Below are 22,229 nucleotides of genomic sequence, written 5' to 3' on the forward strand. Positions count from 1 at the left end.
TTAGGAATTACTGTTCTAGCTAAACGCCCTGTTTGAAAAATTATACATATCCCTTATGTGGTAATAGAATAGAATATAAAGGAGTATTAAAGGATGGAGAAAAGTATTAAAAAGATCACTATAGATTTAATCATTGTTATAAATCAATTCTTTTTAAGCAGGCTTCAAGTAATAAGATAGTGCTTTTATTGCTTAAACATCTGTTCTTCAACTCCAAAGCTATAACATATAAATAATAGTGTCATACTGCACTGCTGCACATGCCAATCTAAAAACTAGATGTAAAGAAATCTAACAGATGTCTAAGATTATTCATATAGGAGAACTCCCCAAATTATCTATCACAGCCAGTGGTGGGTTTCAATTTTTTTAGAACCTCTTCTGTAGGTGTGGCCTGCTTTGTGGAAATGGCTTGCTGGCCATGTGACTGGGTGGTATTGGTTTGCCGGGCATGTGACTGGGAGGGCGTGGCCAACTTGTAAAATGTGGTAAAACACACTTAACAACGCTCTTCCTTAGCAACCAAAATGTTGGTTCAGAAACTCTGGCATTTGAAGCATGCAAGTCTTAAAGCTGTCAAGCTACAAGACCCTTGCACTCCTAACCCTTTAGAAAAAAACCCCCAGGGGTGTTCAAACTTGGCAACTTTAAGACTTGTGGACTTCAACTCCCAGAATTCCTCCTCCAGTCATGTTGGCTCAGAAACTCTGGCATTTGAAGCACGCAAGTCTTAAAGCTGTCAAGTTACAAGACCTTAACCCTTTAGAAAAAAAACCCCAGGGGTGTTCAAACTTGACAGCTTTAAGACTTGTGGACTTCAGCTCCCAGAATTCCTCCTCTCGCTCTTCATCTTGATGATGTGCGGATGGGCGGGGGGAGGGAGCTGGAACTGGTTCTAAACGGCACTGTAGATTTGTGGAACCTCTTCTATAGAAGAGGTTAGAATTGGCAGGAACCCATCCCTGATCACAGCACAAGTAATCTACATGTCTCAGCTTAACATCTATAAGAACTATAGTAAATTTGAGTTACAGTATAAGGCAATGTATTCCAACCTGTGGACTATAGACCACTTGTGGCATCAGAAGGTTCCTTGAAATAAGACAAAGGTTCCTTCAGGTTGACCTTAACTGCTCATGTCTATCTATTTTTCCTGACAATAGTAAAGAAATGCTTGCCACTTTCTTCATCCTGGGTGTTTCTTCAACCTCCCAAACTAACCTACAGCCCGGCATTTCCCAATAGTCTCTCAGCCAAGTAAAACTAGATTCAAAACCCTGCTAAGCCTTTTCAAGAATAGTTAGTTGGCTAAATGCTGCCCCCTGCTGTGGGTACCTATATCTCTGTCTCTATGTCTCTATATCATCTTATATCTATCTATATATTGATGATTAATATTTTAGACTATCATAGCTGCCAGAAGTCAGCATTCTTGCCTGAAATCTCAGGATATTTGACATTATTGAAATATTTTAGCTAATTAAAATTTTAAATTAAATTCATGTTTATTCATGTTTATTTCATTCAGAGAACTGCTGATGCAATCTAAAAGAGATAATGTTATTGTTATTCTGATAAAAGCAGAATGGATGTATTTTCTGCATTTCTCCCTCAAGCCTTCACTTCCAAGAAAAGATACAAGCATCCAAAAGATTCACGCATCCTTGGTCAGAGTATCTCACACTCCTTATCATTGCAGTTAGCGAGAAGTGAGATATAAAATTCATTTAATAGTGGGGAAAATGTTTCTTTTTCATTCAATTTATGAACCCAGGTAGGAGACAAAAGAAGGTATAATAATATAAGTCTCTAAATGATGAGGCTCTTGTATATTTCTATAGGATATTTAATAGCACAGCCAAATGGGTTATTGTATTTCTGATTCCTTCATGTCTGACATCTACAGCTTTAGTTTGTTATCAACAGCAGCATCAAGCCTTAATTCTTTTATATAGACACAGAGAGGTTTGCACATTTTTAAAGCAGTCTCTGTATGAAATATCTTTTCAAGCCCTTCTCTTAGAGACCCTAGGGTTCCAACACTGTTATTTCACCCTTCCTTTTTAGCTCTGAAGATAGAGCAGCTAGGTCTGTTTGGATGTACCTAACTTTGCAATAGCATTGTATACTGAAGAGATAAAAAGGCATTTTATCATGTGCAACCTTGAGTCATTTAAGATTTACCGAAGCGTTACCCTAATCATATCTGTTTATATTAATATTTACTCTTGCATTTTATAGGCAAACTATCTTATTGACTAACAAAAAAGGAGTAACAATACGTTTTTTCACTTAACTGGTCTATATCAATGCTGGCAAAAAATAAGAAATATAAACAAAAATTTCACTCTGCCTTATTTTGCAATTATACCTGCATTTTTTTCAATACTGTCATTAAAATATATTGCACAAATCCGTTTCTTACAAATATGCCAATATTTTCAGAAAGTCATAATAAATATTTAAAAACCATTGTAGTTAATATATTGCCTGAGTTTTATGCAGAAATCCATGTTTTTAACTCTGACTATGGAACCTCAAATATTCCTTCTAAATATGCAGACATTTAATCTCAGATAGCACAGCATTTCAACCACAAAAAAGGAAACTAACAATTGAAAAAAAGGCTGTATATGTTCTGAGACAGATTAGGTGGTTTAGTTATCCACAAATGTAATCAGTACATAGTTTCAGGGTAACCAGTAGTAACAAAAAAAGCATATTATTATAACCTTTCAATTGTATCAATGGCCACAGAAGCAAGATAACAGGACATGCTGTGGAATAAAATTCCTTTTTATACCTCCCAAATTTTGAATAACAGGAGTTGAAAAAAATACCGCAATCTTATTACAAACAGGTAATAAGATTAATTTTATGTCCATTGGAAGAGAAAAATAGATGGAAATATAAGAACCTATCTTTTTCTCCTGCTGCGTTTTATAATAATTGCATTCATCTATTTATTGTTCTATTCTTTATTAGAAATTAGAGCTATTTATGTTGGAGAAATACGTTTATTTGTTTTTGTCTCCAACTCGAAGTGGCCATATGTCAGTATGATTATGCGTCCTAATTAGATTCATGTTTACTGTAACAAATTTAAGTAAGAATGCATTGTTAGAACAAATAAAGAATTACTGCAATACCATGTAGCCAAATTTACACTTTTTTACATATTAAAACTACACTTTTGATGCAGATCGGCCAGGATTTTCACATTTTCTTAAAATGGTAATCGGAATACTTTCTTGAAAAGCAATAGCCTCAAATACAATAGAAACAAGATATTCTGAACACCTCACAGTGCATGTTTATTTTAACAGTATTTAACTCCCTCTTTCACTATTCCTATATTCTCAAAGTACATAAAATTATACATTGGTAGCAAAGTTGATTGATAAAATTCTGATAACATTTTTAGAATAATTGTTAACCTTCTGCTATATTACAAAGTATGGTTCAAATAACATAACTAAATGCATAAAGATGTCATCAATTTTATTAGCTTTAATAGGTATTGTTTTTTAAAATACTCTGAATAGATAGGTTTATCATGCTGATTTTCATATTTACTTAGTGTGGATAAAATTAAATAAATAGAAAAGCCAAAAATATTCATTTTAAACTTAATTTGAAAGATGTTCAACACTTTTAGCTCAGAATAAAGTCCACCTATCTTACTCTCCTACTTTTACTAAATAATATTTCACTCATTCAATATTCTACTATCAGAGAGTCCATGTTTATCAAATAAAAAGATTTTTAATACTACAATGGTCTCAGCAAGTCAATAATACTTGATAATATTAATTAATGAAATATATTAAGTAACCTTATCAAATAAAAGGAAGTCATGGTCACTATTATTATTAAAGAAAATTACATGGATTATAATTCTAAATCACCTAAACCTAAATAATATGTAATGCATCTAGTTAAACAGTGCCTTAATATATATGCATAGGATTCTGATATCAATGTTCTAATTTTGTTTCTAAAATATAAAACTCTAGTTTAGGAAAAAGATAAAATATGGCTATTAATAAAATATTGTACCCTGAAGAGCTTTTCATTAACATAAATCCTATTTCTTCATATTAAATTAAAATTACACACAGTTTATTTCTTCAGCGGATAATTAACGCTTACTGCCATATCTGTAATTATTATCTATGAGCTGTAACTATAAGCGAAATCTACACAGACACAAATAATATTATTTATCTCAAAAACATTATAATCCACCCTTAGGAACATTATAATGCTAAGCAGTTGTTTTAAAAAGCTAAAAAGAACGCTAAGAAACTGAAATCACAAACTTGTCAAAGATTTTATTAAATACTCCATTTTTTTAAAAAAAATGAAGTATATCTTAAAAGAGCAACCTTACTAATTCTCGTAGCTCAAAATAATATGAATCAAATATTATTTCAAAATAATATCCAAATTAAAAGAAGAAAATTTCAGCTTCAAATCAAATGCTGAGAAGAATTCCAAATTGTGTTATTTAATTCTCAGTGATTACTTTTTCCAGAGCCTAATTCAGATAAATATCCAAATTTGTTCAAAAATTATTGCAACCAGTAAATGCAGGTCTTCCCTCCAAAGGCTTTGCAAGTATAATCCACAGCACTGAACAGTGAATTTTAAAAAAACACCCAACTTTTTCTCAGTTTCAAGTTTTTAAGCCTTGTGGACAGGGAGTAGGAAAAAGGAAATTTACTAAGCAGTACAAAGGAAATCTTCTTGTCCTCTATTGTGGCTGTGGGGGGTGTTGCCCAATTCTACCTTACTGCTGTTTAAAAAGCAAATTTTGGGGGAAAAACACAATATAAAAAGACTAACCACAAGGCATTCCCTTTCTTACCTTAATAGTGCTCGCCATAATGTATCTAGCTTATTGATCGCTAATAATTGTCAATAATAATTATTGCTTCACTCTGACCAGAAAGAAGTTTTGATGAAGTTATTTAGAACGGATGAGATTGTGCTAACTCTGGGAAATGAAGTCAGGCAGTGGCAGGAAGAGGTTTCTATTGGTCCTGGCTACTGCAGTTTGAAGAAACAGGATATTTGGGAGCTAAGAGATAAGAGGTCCTAAAACAATGTTGTTTTTCTTGACGATATGCAGCTACAAGGTTTTTTTTTTTTTAAAAAAGTGAATTGGCTATGACAGTGTTGGCAGGTGCGATGTGATGTACAGTAAATACGGTCTAACATACTGAAGCAGGATGCAGATGTCACATGAACTGGGCCAAATTTGATATAAGCCTCCTAAAAGGATTAAATATTTGGGGCCAAATTTAGACTGGACAAGCTGCTGTCACCCACAAATGTCAGTAGATGCAGTAACATCCCTGAACTAACTTACAACAATTAAACTTGAATGAATCCAACTGCCTTCTATGCCAGGATAGGATCTTTTCCCATTGAACACCAACCTGCTGATTTTAATTGGCAACCATTTTCCAGAAACTCCAGAAGAGAAAGGTCTTTCCAATCACTTGCTTTGGGAAGGCAGGAAAAAAATGATGCTGACTTTCAAAGGTGTGTATATAATACAGGTGCAATCTCTTTCAAGTCAGCTCAGTTGCTAGTGACCATGGATACGTTCACATAACATTCTTGGTAAAAACATGGAAGTCATTTGCTCTTGTTTTCTTCTGGGATATATTTCAACTTCCCAATCTAATTTACAGTCCTGAGATTTGCTGGAGCTCCCTCCCTATGACTTCCCACCTTGTAGAACAGATGAGATTGGTCAGGTGCTGTGATGATGTCAGTGTTTGGTAATCATCCAAATTCTTATAGTTCCCTTGCACAACAGTACAACCAATCCTGGTTGATCCTGCTTTTGGGTAGGATCTTGGTGTGGTTTTTAGATTTCTTTCTTGTTGAAACTATTAGGATGTTTGTGGATCTCAATAGCCTCTCAATGCAGGCATACAAAATAGTTTGATATTTGTTGACAGCATCTGTGTGTCCTTGAACTGAATTTTATGATCCTTATGGTGTAGCACAATAGAAAAATGACTGAAGGTTAACAAAGCTTGGCTATTTGCCTGTGCCACATCAAGATTCTGCCCCAAAGCAGAATCAACCAAGAATCAGCTCTTCAAAATGGGATAATCATACATTTGCCTGGACAAGGGCCTTATCGATATTCAGGTGCTCAGACTAACCAACCAGAATCCAGCACCAACAATGAACCAATCAGGAATGAGCACTTGAAAAATGAGCAAAAGCCAACATGAACAATGTATCAATCAGGAACAAATACAGTCAAAACAACCAAACAGAATTGGGCACAAACAAAGAACCAATTGGAAATCGCCTTGGCTAAAGACCAATCAGTATTTAGGACACTGGACTATAAAGACAGGAGCCTGGTTAGTCCCTGCTAAGTTGCCTGTAAAATATGTGGAAATGTATTGTGTAGAGCATGGTGACTAAACCCTGATGCCCAACACGTCCAAGAGATGCTGGCTGTGAAAGTTGTACCCAATATAGTGAGCCAGGATATTTAGACTTCATTAAACCAGAAATATAATCTGAAGCTAAGATTACCAATTTTAGTCCTGACATATTTATATTTCTTAGAAATATCAGTTATGCTAGGAATGATTGGAGGTGCAACAAAATTAGATTAGCCAGAATTCACTGATACTGCGCAATATGCCAGCTTAAATTCCTTGTGTGTGTCTAATGACACCTGACCAAATAAAGTATTCTATTCTAAATCTATAAAACTTGTGAAATATAAAAAATAGAGTATGTGACTTAACAGATGAAAACAAAGATTTACCTATTTTATATTTGTATAATAGAATGTTCATTTTTTTCTGCAATGTAGAAATAAGGTGGCTTACAACAAAATATTATACATTTAAAAAACCAAAGGTTTTTTTTTTTACACTAAAGGAAAAAAATAGACATTTAACAACAAAATCTTAACAGAAAAATGAAAGAGAAGTGCCTGATAAGAAGTGAAACAATAATATTTGCAAACTATTATTTCATAAACTGAGCATAACTATAAAATTACCTTTCTCTTGTTCCTTCCAGATGAATATCTGGCAGATATGGGACTGTAAGAAGGGACCATAAGGTGAGCAAAGTTCCCATAGGGGAGAATTTGATTCATGAAGGACTCTTGTCTCAAACTCTTTAGGACTTCCAGGACTTTGCATTGAGCTGAAAACAAATAGATAATCACAGGTCTTTCATATTATATAGCCCATTCAAGCAACATTGGCTTCCCTATTTTGAACAAATTAAGGGCTCAAGCTCTCTTAAGGTCCAAAAAGATGATACTGCTAATGTTTCATTACTATCTGCATATTTGTAAGCAAGGATGGTTGCAGAATATTCCTAAACTAGGAAGTTTATTCACACCATCCTTAACCTGCTGAACACATCTAGGATCAGCAGGATTTCTTATTTGCTCTTATATTTTAAATAACTTCTGCACATTCACACTCCTGGGTTACAAGGTAAGAATAGGAGAAGAATAGCATTATCTGAGAACTTGTCTGCTCTCTAAATATTAAAAATTATGAATTGGAGAACAAGGTGGAACATTGCCGAAATCTGAACAAGGGCAATCCCTCAACATCATCTACTAAATTAACCATTTGTCTAAAATGATATCAACCAGGGGATTGGACTAGAAGACCTCCAAAGTCCCTTCCAACTCTGTTATTCTGAGAGCCACCTCAGACTTGTCAGTCTTTCCAAGTATACTACTAGAAATATGGCGATAAAACCTAAATTAGTTTTAAGAAAGGATTGTGAAATGGGGTCTCATATATACCTTGGCAAAAGAGTTTAGAAGCATATGGTAGTTTAAAGCAACATAATACATAACTTAATTGCTAGATGGATTCATAAAATAGAATAAAATATTTTAATACAATTGTGTCTGTGTTCTTAAGACCGAAATTATATCTCTAGGAATTGCTAACTGTTGATTGTTTAGATAAAACATCAAATATTAGTAATTACTTTCAAAGCCCTAAAGAGCTTAAGTCTAAATTCTCTAAGAGGGAACGTACTTCTACCTTATTGCTATGGCTTATAGAGATGTACCTGAAAGTACTCCCTATAGTGTCAGGAGATTTAAGGTTTCTTTGTTAGGGCAAAATTACACACATTCCCTCATTCCTCTTTCTACTACTAAGTGTACATCTTAATCAATAGCCCTGGTAACTCAGAGGAAGAAACATTCCCTTTTTAGTACCAGGCTATCTATAATATCCAGAAAGGTTGCCAAATTATATTGTTGTTCAACATTTAGCAATATGGTTACTTTATAAACTAATTCACCTACCTTTGTCTACCTTTTCATGGACTTCAGTCTACAGTGTTTGGTTGATAATAAAAATATTTTGGCATCAGCTATAATTCAGATAAACTGAGCTGAAACTAAATGGACAGCAACTAATTGTAAAATATTAACTTCTAATTTATTTAATGACTTAGACTTAGAATAATTTTATTGTCACTTTAAATATGCACTTGGCATTACATTAAAATGAAATTTTTGTTGCATACAGCTCTCAACCTCCAAAATTCACTACATAAAGATGACAAATATATAAATAAATAAATAAATAAATTATGCATATACCCACATATATTATATGACAGAGAGAAACAACACGGTGTATTTCGGATGTATAAATGGACATGGCAAGAAAAATTAATCTCGCGAATTTACTGGATGTATGGCCTAGGGAACAAAGCTGTTACAGAATCTGGTAGAAATACTTCGGAACCTCCACCCACAGGGGAGCAACAGAAACAGACCGTGAAGTGGATGTGTGGGGTCTCTAACCATGCTTTGAACTTTAAGCACATACCACTTATAAGCAGTATCCTGAATAACAGGAAGCGATCTTCCTATAATCTTCTCAGCTGTCCTTACCACTCTCTGTATGGACTTTCTATCTGAGGCACTCCTGCCACCAAACCAAACAGTGATGCAGTTTGTTAAAACACATACAATCATGCCTCTGTAAAAAATGGCCCAGGCAGAAGGAGAAAGTTGTGCTCTCCTCATCCGATGCAGGAAATGCAAATGCTGGTTTACATGCTTCACTAAGGATGACGTATGGAGAGACCAGTTCAGATTGTTAGTTATCTGCACCCGGGATACTTAATACTGTTGACCACTCTACAGCTGCATCTTTAATACTGAGTGGATGGGTTGCAGCTGGCATTACTGCCGGTTTGGTGTGTGTGCAATTTTGCACATGTGCTAGCTTTGTTCGTGTACACGTCCACAGTTCCCCAAAAATAGGTCTGCGCATACGCAAAACATTAAAAAATGAAAAAAAAACATGCTGCGCCGACCTGGGAACCAGTTTGGAGGCATGGCAGGCCTGGGTCATTGCTGGTTCCGGCGACCTAGGCTGGCAAACCACTACCAGTTTAGCCAAACCGGGCTGAAGTGGTAGGAACCCACCTTTGACCATGCTGGCTCTTTTTAAAATCTACAATGATCTCTGTAGTATATTGGCCGAAGGATGAGGCAGGACACGGTCTGAGGTAACTAACAACCAGCTTTTTTATCAACACTTAGAACCATGTTACTTTTATTGCACCAGTGCACCAGAGCCTTCACCTCTTCCCTATAAGCATCTTCATTGTCATCCCAGATAAGACCCAGAACTGTCATGTCATCCGCATACTTCACAATATGATTTGTAGCACATTTGGCACAGCAGCCGTGGGTCATCAAGGTGAACAATAGTGGACTCGAGACACAAACCTGTGGGAAACCTGTACTCAAGGAAATGGAATTGGAAACTTTTCTTCCAACTTGCACAATGCCTATCAATAAGGAAATCAAATATCCAGTTACGTCAAATATCCTAATACTTTTATTCATCATAAACCTAATAATAATTTTATCCTGCCTTCATTACTGTATAAATAACTCAAGAAAGCAAACATCCATAATATTCCTTCTTTCTATTTTCCCCACATCAACAACCCTATGAGGAGAATTGGGCTGAGAGAGAGTAACTGACCTTGGATCACTCAAGATAGTTTTCATGCCTAAGGCAAGATTAGAACTCAACCTCTTGGTTTCTAGCCTTATGCTTTAACCATTAGACTGGCTTATTTAGTTGTTTAGCTCTCATAACAGTTACAACAGAAGCTATGTTAGACAGTAGATTCAATTACTTTTAGTTTTCTGTCACTGATCTTGCTACTGGACCAATTATAATTTTCCATGGTTTTTTTTGTTTCTAATCAATTTTCTAATCGTATTTTAAGTAGAAATAGTAATAAAATTTATACATTAAATTTATATTATATATTACAAGGATAAGATTAAAAACTATTTTAAAAGTGAAATGTTTAAATATGATTTATATCTACAGCACTGTTTAGAACTAGCTTTAAGCAAATAAAGACTAATTGTTACATCAAAAGGCATAGGTTTCCTGAAGAACTTCTTTCTTTTCTTTCTTTCTTTCTTTCTTTCTTTCTTTCTTTCTTTCTTTCTTTCTTTCTTTCCTTCTTTCCTTCTTTCTTTCCTTCCTTCCTTCCTTCCTTCTTTCTTTCTTTTACTTTTTATTTTTTATGTTGTAAAGGATGAACTCAACAAGACGTGTTTAAATTTTATACAGTTTCATTTTTATAATTACTTAGTGTACCTATTTAGTTAGTCATCAGCTTTGAAAAAAGGTTTGCCACACTTTGGTAATCAACATCTGAACCATCATTTTCCTGACCTCAAATATACGCATTTTGCTAAACTGTTGCTCCCATATTCATTTGCATTTGATTTCCTTCCAAATTACATGCGGTTTCTTATCTGAGATTCTAAACAAAAAAGAAAGAAAGAAAGAAAGAAAGAAAGAAAGAAAGAAAGAAAGAAAGAAAGAAAGAAGGTATACATTGCAGCAAAATATGGTTGAACATTTTAATACAATCCCTATTATATCTTTTTTTTTTTTTTGCCTTACTTCTGCGTTTTCCCATATGCAAGACGAACTTAGTGCGGACACCCGATCGGTGTAGCCCACTGCAGCCCAGAACTCCTGAGCTCAAGCAATCCGCCAGCCTCAGCTTCCAGAGTAGCTGGATTACAGACTCGCGCCACTGTGCCCGGCTCCATATGCAACCACAACAACAAACAAAAATAAAGCTGTCCCAATATGAAAATCAGTTTTCAGAGTAGAAAAAAAATGATATACTGCAAGGCAAAGATCACACAGGTACATCATCACATAGCTAGTGATAATATGTCCCACTGGAACGGCATGTAAAAGAATCTTCTAGTGGTAAGCCTTATGTTTTGCAGTATATTCCTCAAATAAAGCATCAATATATTAATCACTAAGAAGCCTCTGGATAATACTTTCATAAGTAAAATTGTAGAAAGAGGCTGACCAGCTCTATATATAGTGTATTCAATACCTCAAAATGGATCAATAAAAGATGTAAACTATTCTTACTGGAAATAAAGATCTCATTATATCAAAATATTGTTTCCTGATGTTCGTATTAAGTAGTATTCTGTGATAACAGCCATTCATACTTACTTAAAACATATTAACCTAATACAGCTGGAAATCTATACAGAAATGATTATCTAACAAGAAAGAAGAAATTAGATATAATTATTTGGCAAGAAATGCTTATATTAGCAACAGAGTAATATAGCATGCAACAAATTTACTTGTATCTTGAACAAATTATTTAACAATAGATAATGTTATGATTCATTTGCTAAATCCCAAAGATGGGAGTATTTTGCCTAAATGGGTAAAACAACCTCCTAATAGCTTTTGGTCCAACAACCTTTACATAAAATTATAAAACTGAGAAGAAAGAAGGATCAGCATCAAGCAACACCTGCCTAACAACCTTATAAAAGGGAGGTCAGATATCTCTCTTAAACTATCCCCTTCTATAATAAACCAGAATATGTACTACCATTCAAAATATTACTCAAAAAAGATGTCAAGTAACTATTTTTTGGCTAGGCTGACTACTGCTTTTAATTCGCTTTGTTTGCTGTTGCTCCTTTCTCCTGTTTTTCCTTGAATTCCTGTTTTCTCAGTAAATATATTTCTATTTAGAAATTTGGCTTAAAAGGGTCTCTGTCATTAAAAAGATTTTCATGTGCAATACTGCATAGTGGTAGAGCTGCCCTTCAGTTATAAAATTTGCATACACTTTAAAGTATGCATTGATCACTTTACCTTTCACTTTTATTTTCCGAGAGCTGGATGAAAAAAGAAGTTATTGTTATAAAGGTTAAAAACTCCTCAAGCAGAGAGCCCAAGACATGTCAGAAGATTCAACTAAATGGAGACAAATTATTATAATTAACTTATATGACAAATCTTTGGAGGACTACTAGTTAGGTTTTAAATCATCAAGTTCTTACAGAATTGACAGATTAGTATATTAGAAGGCATCTTCAAATTCAAAATCTGAAAAAAATGGTGCTTAATTTAAATAAGTTTGATTAGATACAGTTATATTTATGCTTACTTACAAGTAAGCTTTAACAGCAAATCTAGTCACCACATAGTAGATAAACTATCTTGTGATGGGATAGTTTTCACCCTGCAGATTAAATGTGAATATTATTTTAGTCACTAGATGGTGCTCACCATTCTTCTAAAGAAAAGGTTTATTGAGAAAATTAACCTATTTTATTAGGCATCAAATGTTAATTTTCTTTACCTTATAACAGCGGTTGACTCCATTTTTAGCCCTAAATATAATCTGAAAGTATATTCAGAATCAGATACTGAATTAATTTTTTTATGGTTTTTATGATTTTATAACTTGAAGAGTTGGGCACAAGGAAGAAACCTGCCTTAACAACTGAAAATGTAGAAAACAATTTATATATATTTATATACACACTCACCAATGGACATTGCACCAATCAATAAGTGCAACTAAACAGAATTATCCTCTAGTTAAAAGGCTGAAAGTAATCTATTGTAATTAATAGTAATCTATTGCTCATTAATTAAAATGTGTTAAGGTTTTTGTTAACAAGAATGCAATAAAACATGTCACATGCTACTCTCACTACTGCTAAAATTTCTCAGGCTCAAACTTTACAGAAATATGGGATAAAAGGGAGCTGATATTTCTCATTCCAGGCAAGAATTAATATTCAGGTTTTTTAAATTGTCTTTTCTGTTTTTTGGTATTTGAGTGGTTCACTAACGTATTAAATAAATTTTATTTGCAGGGGTTTGAGATTTCATCCAATCAATCTGAAATCATTTATTGAGGCACAAATTAAATTCCTTATAAGAGCAGACAGACGTCTAATACTGGGTTGGTATACATTCTTAGTGTCTGAAAACATGAAACAGATGTGAAATGTATTAATTTGAATCTTAGTGAACCAGGAAGACTAGGACTTATCCAGATTGTTTTAATCATTCAAAGCTGTCACCCTTTGGCCACCAAGACTTTTTCCTTTCTTACCATATGTTATGCATCTATATCATACGATACAAATTCATTTTTTTTCCAACAAAAGTGCCTATTAGGGCTCTCTATTATCTACTTATTTACCTATCTATGAGAACCAGTGTGGTGTAATGTTTAAGATATTGAACTGGACTTTGGGACAGTCACTCGTTTCTCATCCCTTAACAACTATTTACTAAATGGATTGGACCAATAAAATATGACCCATAACCTTCCGTATGAATATATATATATATATATATATATATATATATATATATATATATATATATATATATATATATATATATATATATATATATATATATATATATATATATATATATATATATATATATATATGCTGGTTTTGTTGTATTTGGGTCTTTTCCCGTGTAAGGTTGAGATTGTCTTTGCAACATTTCGGCAAGATCTCACTTGCCATCTTCAAGCTTGGCCTTAAAATGGGAATGGAGCTGCCGTCTTTCTGTAAATCTTGGTGGGAGGGGATGGGGTGCTGGCTTTGTTTCAGTAAGTGGAATGATAGGTTGTGTGGTTGTATCATGATTGGTAGATTGGTGCTGATTGGTGCTGGCTGTGTGTGCATTGTTGTTTTGTATTGTAATGGCCTGGATGGTGCGTGGGGTTCGTTTGTTGGCTAGGGCTGGTTTCCAGATGTTTGGTAGGTGGGAGGTATCATCACGTTTATTCATATTGTGGGGGTGTTTCTCTATTTCGATGGCTTCCATAATTATTCTCTTGTTGAGGTGTTCTGTTTTGGAGATTAACCTGGCTCCTTCAAAGTTATTCATCCCCACAATATGAATAAACGTGATGATATATATATTTACCCTGCCGTCCCCCCTCTCTCTGACATGTGTGTGTGTATACATATATTGAAATACAATAATATAAAAATAATTTATAATAGTAATCCCCAATTTTATCTTAACCTGCACAGTATTTATGATCTTGATAGAGCCCGATTATTTATTTTAGCACAAAGTTCATTTTATATTGTTGAGTTTATAAAATGAACTTTGCATTTGGCAGAGTACACTCAGTATTAACACATCAATATTTAATAATCCAATTGAAGCAAACTGTTTCATCACTAATAGAACAGCAACCCTAATATCCATATGTACTGATCTAAGGCTCTGTGTCTGGAGCCTTGTTTCTGATTTTATATAGCTCCTGTTTGCTCTCTCTCTCTCTCTCTCTCTCTCTCTCACACACACACACACACACAACATACACAAACCGATAAACTGAGGTAATTGTAAAGCATAATATTGTGAAATGTGAATTCCACATTCAGGAAGCATCCTGATTTTTTACATAGAATGACTTTATTCAACAAAAACAGACATTAGTTCACAATTTTGAAGGTGAAGAGCTATGAATATAGCCCCCCATTTCCACACAACAGAATAATACAATTTTTCCATTGGGTTAATTACTAAAATTAGGAAAAGAAGATCTCTTACCCATGTAAAACATCTCCCTATTTGTTCAAAATAAGATTTGTAAATATTCCTGGCTCATCTTTCTCCACTTGTTTTTGATGGGCTACCCAATGGTTTTCTATGCTAGCATTTTCTATAAAGCAGGGGTGTCCAAACTTGGGAACTTTAAGACTTGTGGACTTCAACTCCCAGAATTCCCCAGCCAGCCATGCTGGCTGGGGAATTCTGGGAGTTGAAGTCCACAAGTCTTAAAGTTCCCAAGTTTGGACACCCCTGCTATAAAGTGTAAAATGAGGATATAAAGACCACCAACCAGAGTTATAGATTTGATCTGGAATAATAATTTCCTGTAAATAAATCTCCTTCCTGTTATATTTATAAACCCGCTTCACTGGTTTTTACTCAGGTTAAATTCTTGCTTTCAGGTAACAGCCACAGAAGCAGACACATACTGCTAGATTGCTTCAAGTTCCAAAAATGAAGGGATGAAACATGATAGATTTTATACATACTTGGAGTGCATTTGAACTATGCTCCTTTAAAATCTATGGATTTTTAAAGGGAGTGCAATTTTGAAATTTAGAGATTGCATATATTCAGTGAGAATAGCATCTGCGGGAAATATTGCAAATTTCAGACAAATCTCACTTTTCACTGGTGTACAACACTGCTTAACATATTGCAGCCCAGATCAATCTTACAATAGCGGTTTATGGTCAGCACAGCAATACAAACTTCTACCAGGTTGCCAGCTATCTTTATTTAGCATTCCAATGTTCCTTTTCTAGTTAATATGAAACACCTTTTACTTCGTTTTCTTTTGGAAGTGGTAGAGATACATCACAAGTGCAGAAAACAAGTTCAGGTAACTTGAATGTTTTTATATATGTCGCCACGATGTAAAAAAGATGTGGAGACTCTAGAAAGTGCAGAGAAGAGCAACAAAGATGATTAGGGGACTGGAGACTAAAACATATGAAGAACAGTTGCAGGAACTGGGTATGTTTAGCTTAAGAGAAAGAAGGATTAGGGGAGACATGATAGCAGTGTTCCAATATCTCAGGGGTTGCCACAAAGAAGAGGGAGTCAAACTATTTTCCAAGACACCTGAGGGTAGAACAAGAAGCAATGGGTGGAAACTAATCAAGGAGAGAAGCAACTTAGAACTGAGGAGAAATTTCCTGACAGTTAGAACAATTAATCAGTGGAACAGCTTGCCTCCAGAAGTTGTGAATGCCCCAACACTGGAAGTCTTTAAGAAGATGTTGGATAGCCATTTGTCTGAAACGGTATAGGGTTTCCTGCCTAGGCAGGGGGTTGGACTAGAAGTCCTCCAAGGTCCCTTCCAACTCTACTATTGTATTGTATCGTATTGCATTGTATTGTATTGTATTATTGTATATGGTTTGACATCGATTTGTTACTAGCTTTTGTTTTAATGCTATACTTCTACTTTATTATTGTATAAGATGGAGTAGCATTCATCCTAAGGGATAACCTTTATGTCTTGCTTGATGTGCGTAAAAATGCTTTGAAATGACAGCCAGTCACGATGTTGCCTCCATCTCATTCCCAGGGAATTTCTCCATCTCTAGACATGGGCAGCAACTTGCTCAGCACCAGTTGGCCTGGCAAGTCAGCTGAGTGAATGCCGTCTTCCCATCTGGCATTCATTCAGCCACTAGGCCCATTTTCTTTTCTCTTTACATCAAGAGATCAAATTTCCAGGAGACTGACAGATCTGTCAAACAGGAATTGTGCTATTTGGTTTGTAGTACATTCTGCTGGGAAGATAGTAAAACAGAGAAAAAGTGTGAGACACGCACAAACTACACACACACACACATAAATAAATGTGGAGTGGAGGTGAAAGACAGAAATTATTTGGTTAGCAACAACAACAACAACAACAACAACAACAACAACAACAGTTTGTGCAGGAAACTTGTGTCAGGAAAGGAAAAGGAAAGAATGATCCAAAGCCACAATAAGACTGATATCACTATGATTTGACTTCTCCAATCTATATTTCGAACCTGCTCTTCTGATTTATAAGGCTGGCTTGGAGGCAGGAAGTGTTGCTCGAGGTAGGTATATCAAACTTCTATTTCTCGGACAGGACAATGGCAGGTAGTCCTCAACTTACAACAGTTCATTTAGTGACAATTCAAAGTTATGACAGCACTGAAAAAAGTGACATGACCATTTTTCACACTGATGACTTTTGCAGCAATCAAAATTCAGCCGCTGGGCAATTGACTCATATTTATGACGATTGCAGGGTCCTGAAGTCATGTGATCACCTTTTGCAACTTTCTGACAAGCAAAGTCAATGGGGAAGCCAGATTCACCTAACAACCTTGTTACTAACTTAACTGCAGTGATTCACTTAACAACTGTGGCAAGAAAGGTCACAAAATGGGGCAAAACTCACAATGGTCTCACTTAGCAACAAAAATTTGGGGCTCACTTGTAGTCATATGTCAAGGGCTACCTATAATTTCCAAATTAAATTATTTCCAATTATCCCCTGCAATAATTAATATGATCGCTAGATGGCAGCAATTAAAAATGATATTATAAGGTGTTTTTTTTAAATTTCCTGCTATCATGAGCAGTCACAGAAAAATAGTTTTGAACTGCCAACCCTGCCCTGCCACACTTCCAAGAGAATGATTGATGATTGGTCCTCCCACTAGTAGTCTATGCTAGATGTGAAGGGAAAGGGCAACTAGGAATCTATCAATTGGTGTCCTGAAATTACCCCTTATTACATTGCAAATCCACAGACTCTAGTCACTAGAGAATGGTAAAGGAAGATTATAGCTCAGAACAATGTAAACTGATACACTTTTTCTCTTCCTAATTCACAACCAAGAGACAAGCATATTAGCACGGCTGTGCAGAAGAACCTTGTTACTCATGAGAAGTAACAGCACAGCGCTTGATTAAAACTAATTGTTTTAATTTTGAAATCTTTGCATTCTCTACTTATATTACCAAGGCAACAACTCTATTATACTATAGAAGGTAAATGTGATTTTTCAAATTAAAGTTGGCATTTGATTAAGCAATTTTTTCCAAATACGTATTAGAAATGAAATCACACCCTTTTCTCGAACTTCTCCAGGAGGGTAAAAATGAAATGCAGCATTTGCCTTAAGCCCACATAATTGCATTATAATTTGTTAAATGGATTTAATCAATCACCAGGTTTTGTGGTTCATGAAATTTAAGGGATACAACAAGGGCTATGATGTGGATGAATTTCTTTTACAGCTAGCAGACTGCTGTGCTGGAGAAATGCACTTTCTCATTCAAATCAGTGGCTGCTGGAATCACTCAAGATTATGTGGAATGTGGCCCAAAGACCAAACCTTGGATACTAGCAAAAAAGAAATGGCTGCTTTATAAAAGCCAAGCAGTCCTTATCAACCAGAACATTGTGTTGGAAAACATCCAAATGCAACACAAGCTTGAATGTCTTCCAGCAGTATTTAGAATAGCAGATTCACATAATTGGAGAAAATGGTCAGGCTTTGAAGACAGCAGTTCTAATGACAATAAAAATAACATAAAATAAAAAATAGTAGTCATAGTAACATTAATCTCTGGATTTGACAAGGGTATTTTGCATCAGTACTAAAAGTTTATTATAAAAGTAATATTGTTGATAGAAATGTCCACTGTAACATTTAGGAATAAGCACAGAAGACTAGATTCCAATCCTATTGTGACAGTTTGAAAATGGATTCTTTTAGCTAAGTTTACTTTAGGCACGGTTCCCTTTGTTCTAGACCTGTCTGAAACAAAATGTAACTCCTTAAATCCAAAGTGTGTTGATTGACACCTTGCATGTCAGCCTTTCTCAGTGGATAAAGCATTCCAAGATCTAGAGACTACATTTTGGCAACATGTTTCTATACTTTCTTCCAAGATTACAGCATTCATTACATCAAATAGAAATGTAGGCAGGATTATCAATGTATTAATATCATGCATTTTGGCAAAATAATTTCAATATTACATATTTAAAAAGGAAAATTGTCTTTTCATATCTGTTAACACTGACAGTGTTGCTTCAGGAATCAAATCAATCAGATGAATACCTTTTTGGGACATTTTGCCCAAATAAGCATCATTACATGGGTGTTTTTTTTCCCCATTGAATCTTACTATTCATTTGATGCCTATTAACCCACTTTCATTTTTATCAGCTTGATTTAATCAGCAGTCCTGGTCAATCTTATTCCAATTTGTTCTTTAATTATATTAGCTCTATGCCCATTGTAGGCCTTGGAAAACGGGCTCTGTGAATAATTTGGTTTTAAAATTTCATTTTCAAATAAATGTGTATCAAAAATTTATATATTAAAAACGTAATTCAGTCCATAATTAAAAATAGCTACCAATTACTTCCAAATATTTGTTGATTTTAATTAGGGAGCAACCCTAAGAAAATTCATCCACATTTCTTTTAAAAAAATATGAATTTCTTCTTAAAGTGTTTTTACAATTATACAATATTTGCTGAGTCATCCATTTCTCACATTTGTTGACACTCCTAAAGATTGGCACAGTGAGTGATGCTCAAATTCAATATAAATTTCAATGTTAAAATATATGATATATATCAGATAAAGGGATTAATAATTCTACCCCTAATTTTGGATTCTATTAATCTTCCTGGAATTATAGCAGACACTATACATTTTCAAGTCTTTGAATTTCTGTTTAAAAAAGTGACTGGCAATCCTTTCATGATTTAGAGCAATTGTTCATCAATTTTTCAGAGTTGCTAAATGTTTCCGATAGCTGGAACTTAATTTATTTAGAGACAGGACAGATCATAGGAGATTTCATTGTTCCTGCCAAGAGTTAAAAACTATATGAAACAAAAAAGACAGACCTGAATTAAAGATCAAAGTAAAGCTGATTAGTTTAACACATTTCTGGGTTTAATTCCCCCATAGGTAAAGATAAAGATTCCCCTCGCACATATGTGTAGTTGTTCCCAACTCTAGGGAACAGTGCTTATCTCTGTTTCAAAGCCGAAGAGCCAGAGCTGCCGAAGACATCACTGTGGTCATGTGGCTGCAGTGGTGGGCTGCAGGTGGTATGCCCCGGTACGGGCGTACCAATGTCTGCCGGGAGCACCGGGTACCTGCACGACGCTCCACTGAGCAGCTGGAGCATCACGGAGACTCGCGGAGGCGTCGCAAGAGGCAAGGATGCATGCACGTGCGCTGCACACGTTCATGTGGTGGACGCTGGGGCCCCGTTGCACCGTACCAGTTGCACCAGGATCTGGAACCCACCACTGTGTGGCTGGCATGACTAAACACTGAAAGTGCATGGAACGCTGTTACCTTCCCACCAAAGGTGGTCCCTATTTTTCTACTTGCATTTTTTACATGCTTTCGAACTGCTAGGTTGGCAGAAGCTGGGACATGTAACCGGAGCTCACTCTGTTACGCGGTGCTAGGGATTCAAACTCCTGAACTGCCGACCTTTCTAATCAACTAGCTCAGTGTCTTAGCCACTGAGCCACTGTGCCCCCTCTTCCCTTTCCCCCATAGAATCCTTTATATTAAATGTTCTTCCCCAAGAGAAAGGAGTAGCAGAATAGCAATACCTACCAATTAGAAGGGAACTTTCCACAACTGAGATTTGAAAATGCATGCCAGTTGAGTGTTGTGCCTCTCAATGATATTATAAAATCTATTCAATTAAAATTAATATATTTCAGCAGACAGCTGCATTAGAATGCTTGTTATTTTTCTATTATAATGGTAGCTTGTGTTATGATGATCGGTACAATCTGTACTCTTATTACTTTTTTGTATTTCCCTTTTTTGGCCTACGGCACATCATGTGTTTTTATTTCAGTGAGCTGCATTGAACTACCTAATTAAAAGAAGCACTTTTGCAATGCAAGAGGATATGGTTCATGATGCACGGTACATTAGCCAACTTTGAAAATTTCATTGTTTCCAAGAAAAGAAATATATTAACAGTTGGCTTTATGAACATTAAAACTGACTATAATTCTGCAGTTCAGTAAATATGGATAAAGAGATGAAAATGACAAATATTACAAATAAATGCATGCCAGTAGGACTTGCAACATTTTGCAGTATATCCCCAAATTCTTATTTAAAAGGTCCATTTCAGGATTCCTAAAAGCTGACCATGGCAGTAAAAGATGCTGAACCTATCAATTGGAAAGATGATAGCCCGGGTTTGAGAACCAAACACTGTGCAATGGGGTGAGCTCCCGCTATTTGCCCTAGCTCCTTCCCACCTAACAGTTTGAAAGCCTGCAAATGCAAGTAGATAAATAGGTTCCACTTTGGTGGGAAAGTAACAGTTTTCCAGGCACCATTGGCATATAGCCATGCTGGTCCCATGACCACAGCAGGGACGTGCGGTCAGGGGAGGCAGGGGAGGCAGAGCCTCACCGCTCTCATCATGAAAAGAAAAAAAAGGGAAAAGGGAAAAGGCACACGTGGTCCGATTCCCTGCCTTCCTGAGTCAACATGAAGGGGACCGTGAGAGACCAGCCTCACCAGCCATAAACCTCACCGCAAGTCACTGGACCACAGAAGTGTCTTCAGGTGAGGAGGGCGGGTCTTGATGTCACGCCGACACGACATGCAATCTTGGGGCTCCAGGATTGCTGTTGATATCTCTGTGGCTGGACGGTCCTTTTTGGACCTAAACCATTCTGAAGGAATGGTGATAGAGAAGCGCAGGTCCTGCTGATATCAGGGACATCATAAAGTCCCTGATCAATCTAGGAGAAAGCTCTTTTTGCCAGCTACAAGAGAAGCAATCAAAATGGCTGCAGAAGGTTGGGCCAGTCCCCTGAAACAGAAGTAGAACAGGAGAGACAGTATGTCGAAATGGTAAGAAAAATCCTTATTATTAGAGAAGAGAAAACCAAAAAGACTTAGAGTTAAAATAAAATTGAAGACAGAAGGAAGTAAGCAGTGAATTAACCCTGGTTTAAAACTATCATGTTATCTTTTTCACTTTGACTTTCTTTGTTTTTTATGGGTGGATTTTTTACAAATGCCTCTTACTTTTAAACTGGACTGGTCTTTTTTTCCCCTTCTTCCTCTATACTTTTTCCATTTTTTGTATTTGTGGATTAAAAGCTTCTTTCCTCGCAAGGCTCGGCCGGATTGTAATCTTTAAACATTTTTTTTCTTTTGCTCCGGAGTTCAGAGCTTAGAAAGAGAGGCAAAAACAGAGGGAAAGAATGTAACACTGCCATCTAGAGGCTAGAGGCTT

The 22,229-nt window shown here is 35.6% G+C and overlaps 1 protein-coding gene across 3 annotated transcripts in view; it reads right to left on the reverse strand.

Moving 5' to 3' along the window:
• Positions 1–22,229, reverse strand: part of ERG (ETS transcription factor ERG) — a 104,254-nt gene that overhangs the window by 37,746 nt on the left and 44,279 nt on the right. For 2 of the 3 annotated variants that reach the window (XM_081950393.1, XM_081950392.1), the window contains exon 1: positions 4,871–4,995. The exons of the other annotated variant lie outside the window; for it this stretch is intronic. In XM_081950393.1, the coding sequence (XP_081806519.1) occupies positions 4,871–4,888 (18 nt within the window). In that variant the 5' untranslated portion in view covers positions 4,889–4,995. Of the gene's footprint in view, positions 1–4,870; positions 4,996–22,229 lie in introns of those variants that run through there. 3 annotated transcript variants of the gene reach the window in all.

The sequence above is a fragment of the Natrix helvetica genome, assembly GCF_964273705.1.
Source record: "Natrix helvetica genome assembly, chromosome: 4".
Taxonomy (NCBI): Eukaryota; Metazoa; Chordata; class Lepidosauria; order Squamata; family Natricidae; genus Natrix; species Natrix helvetica.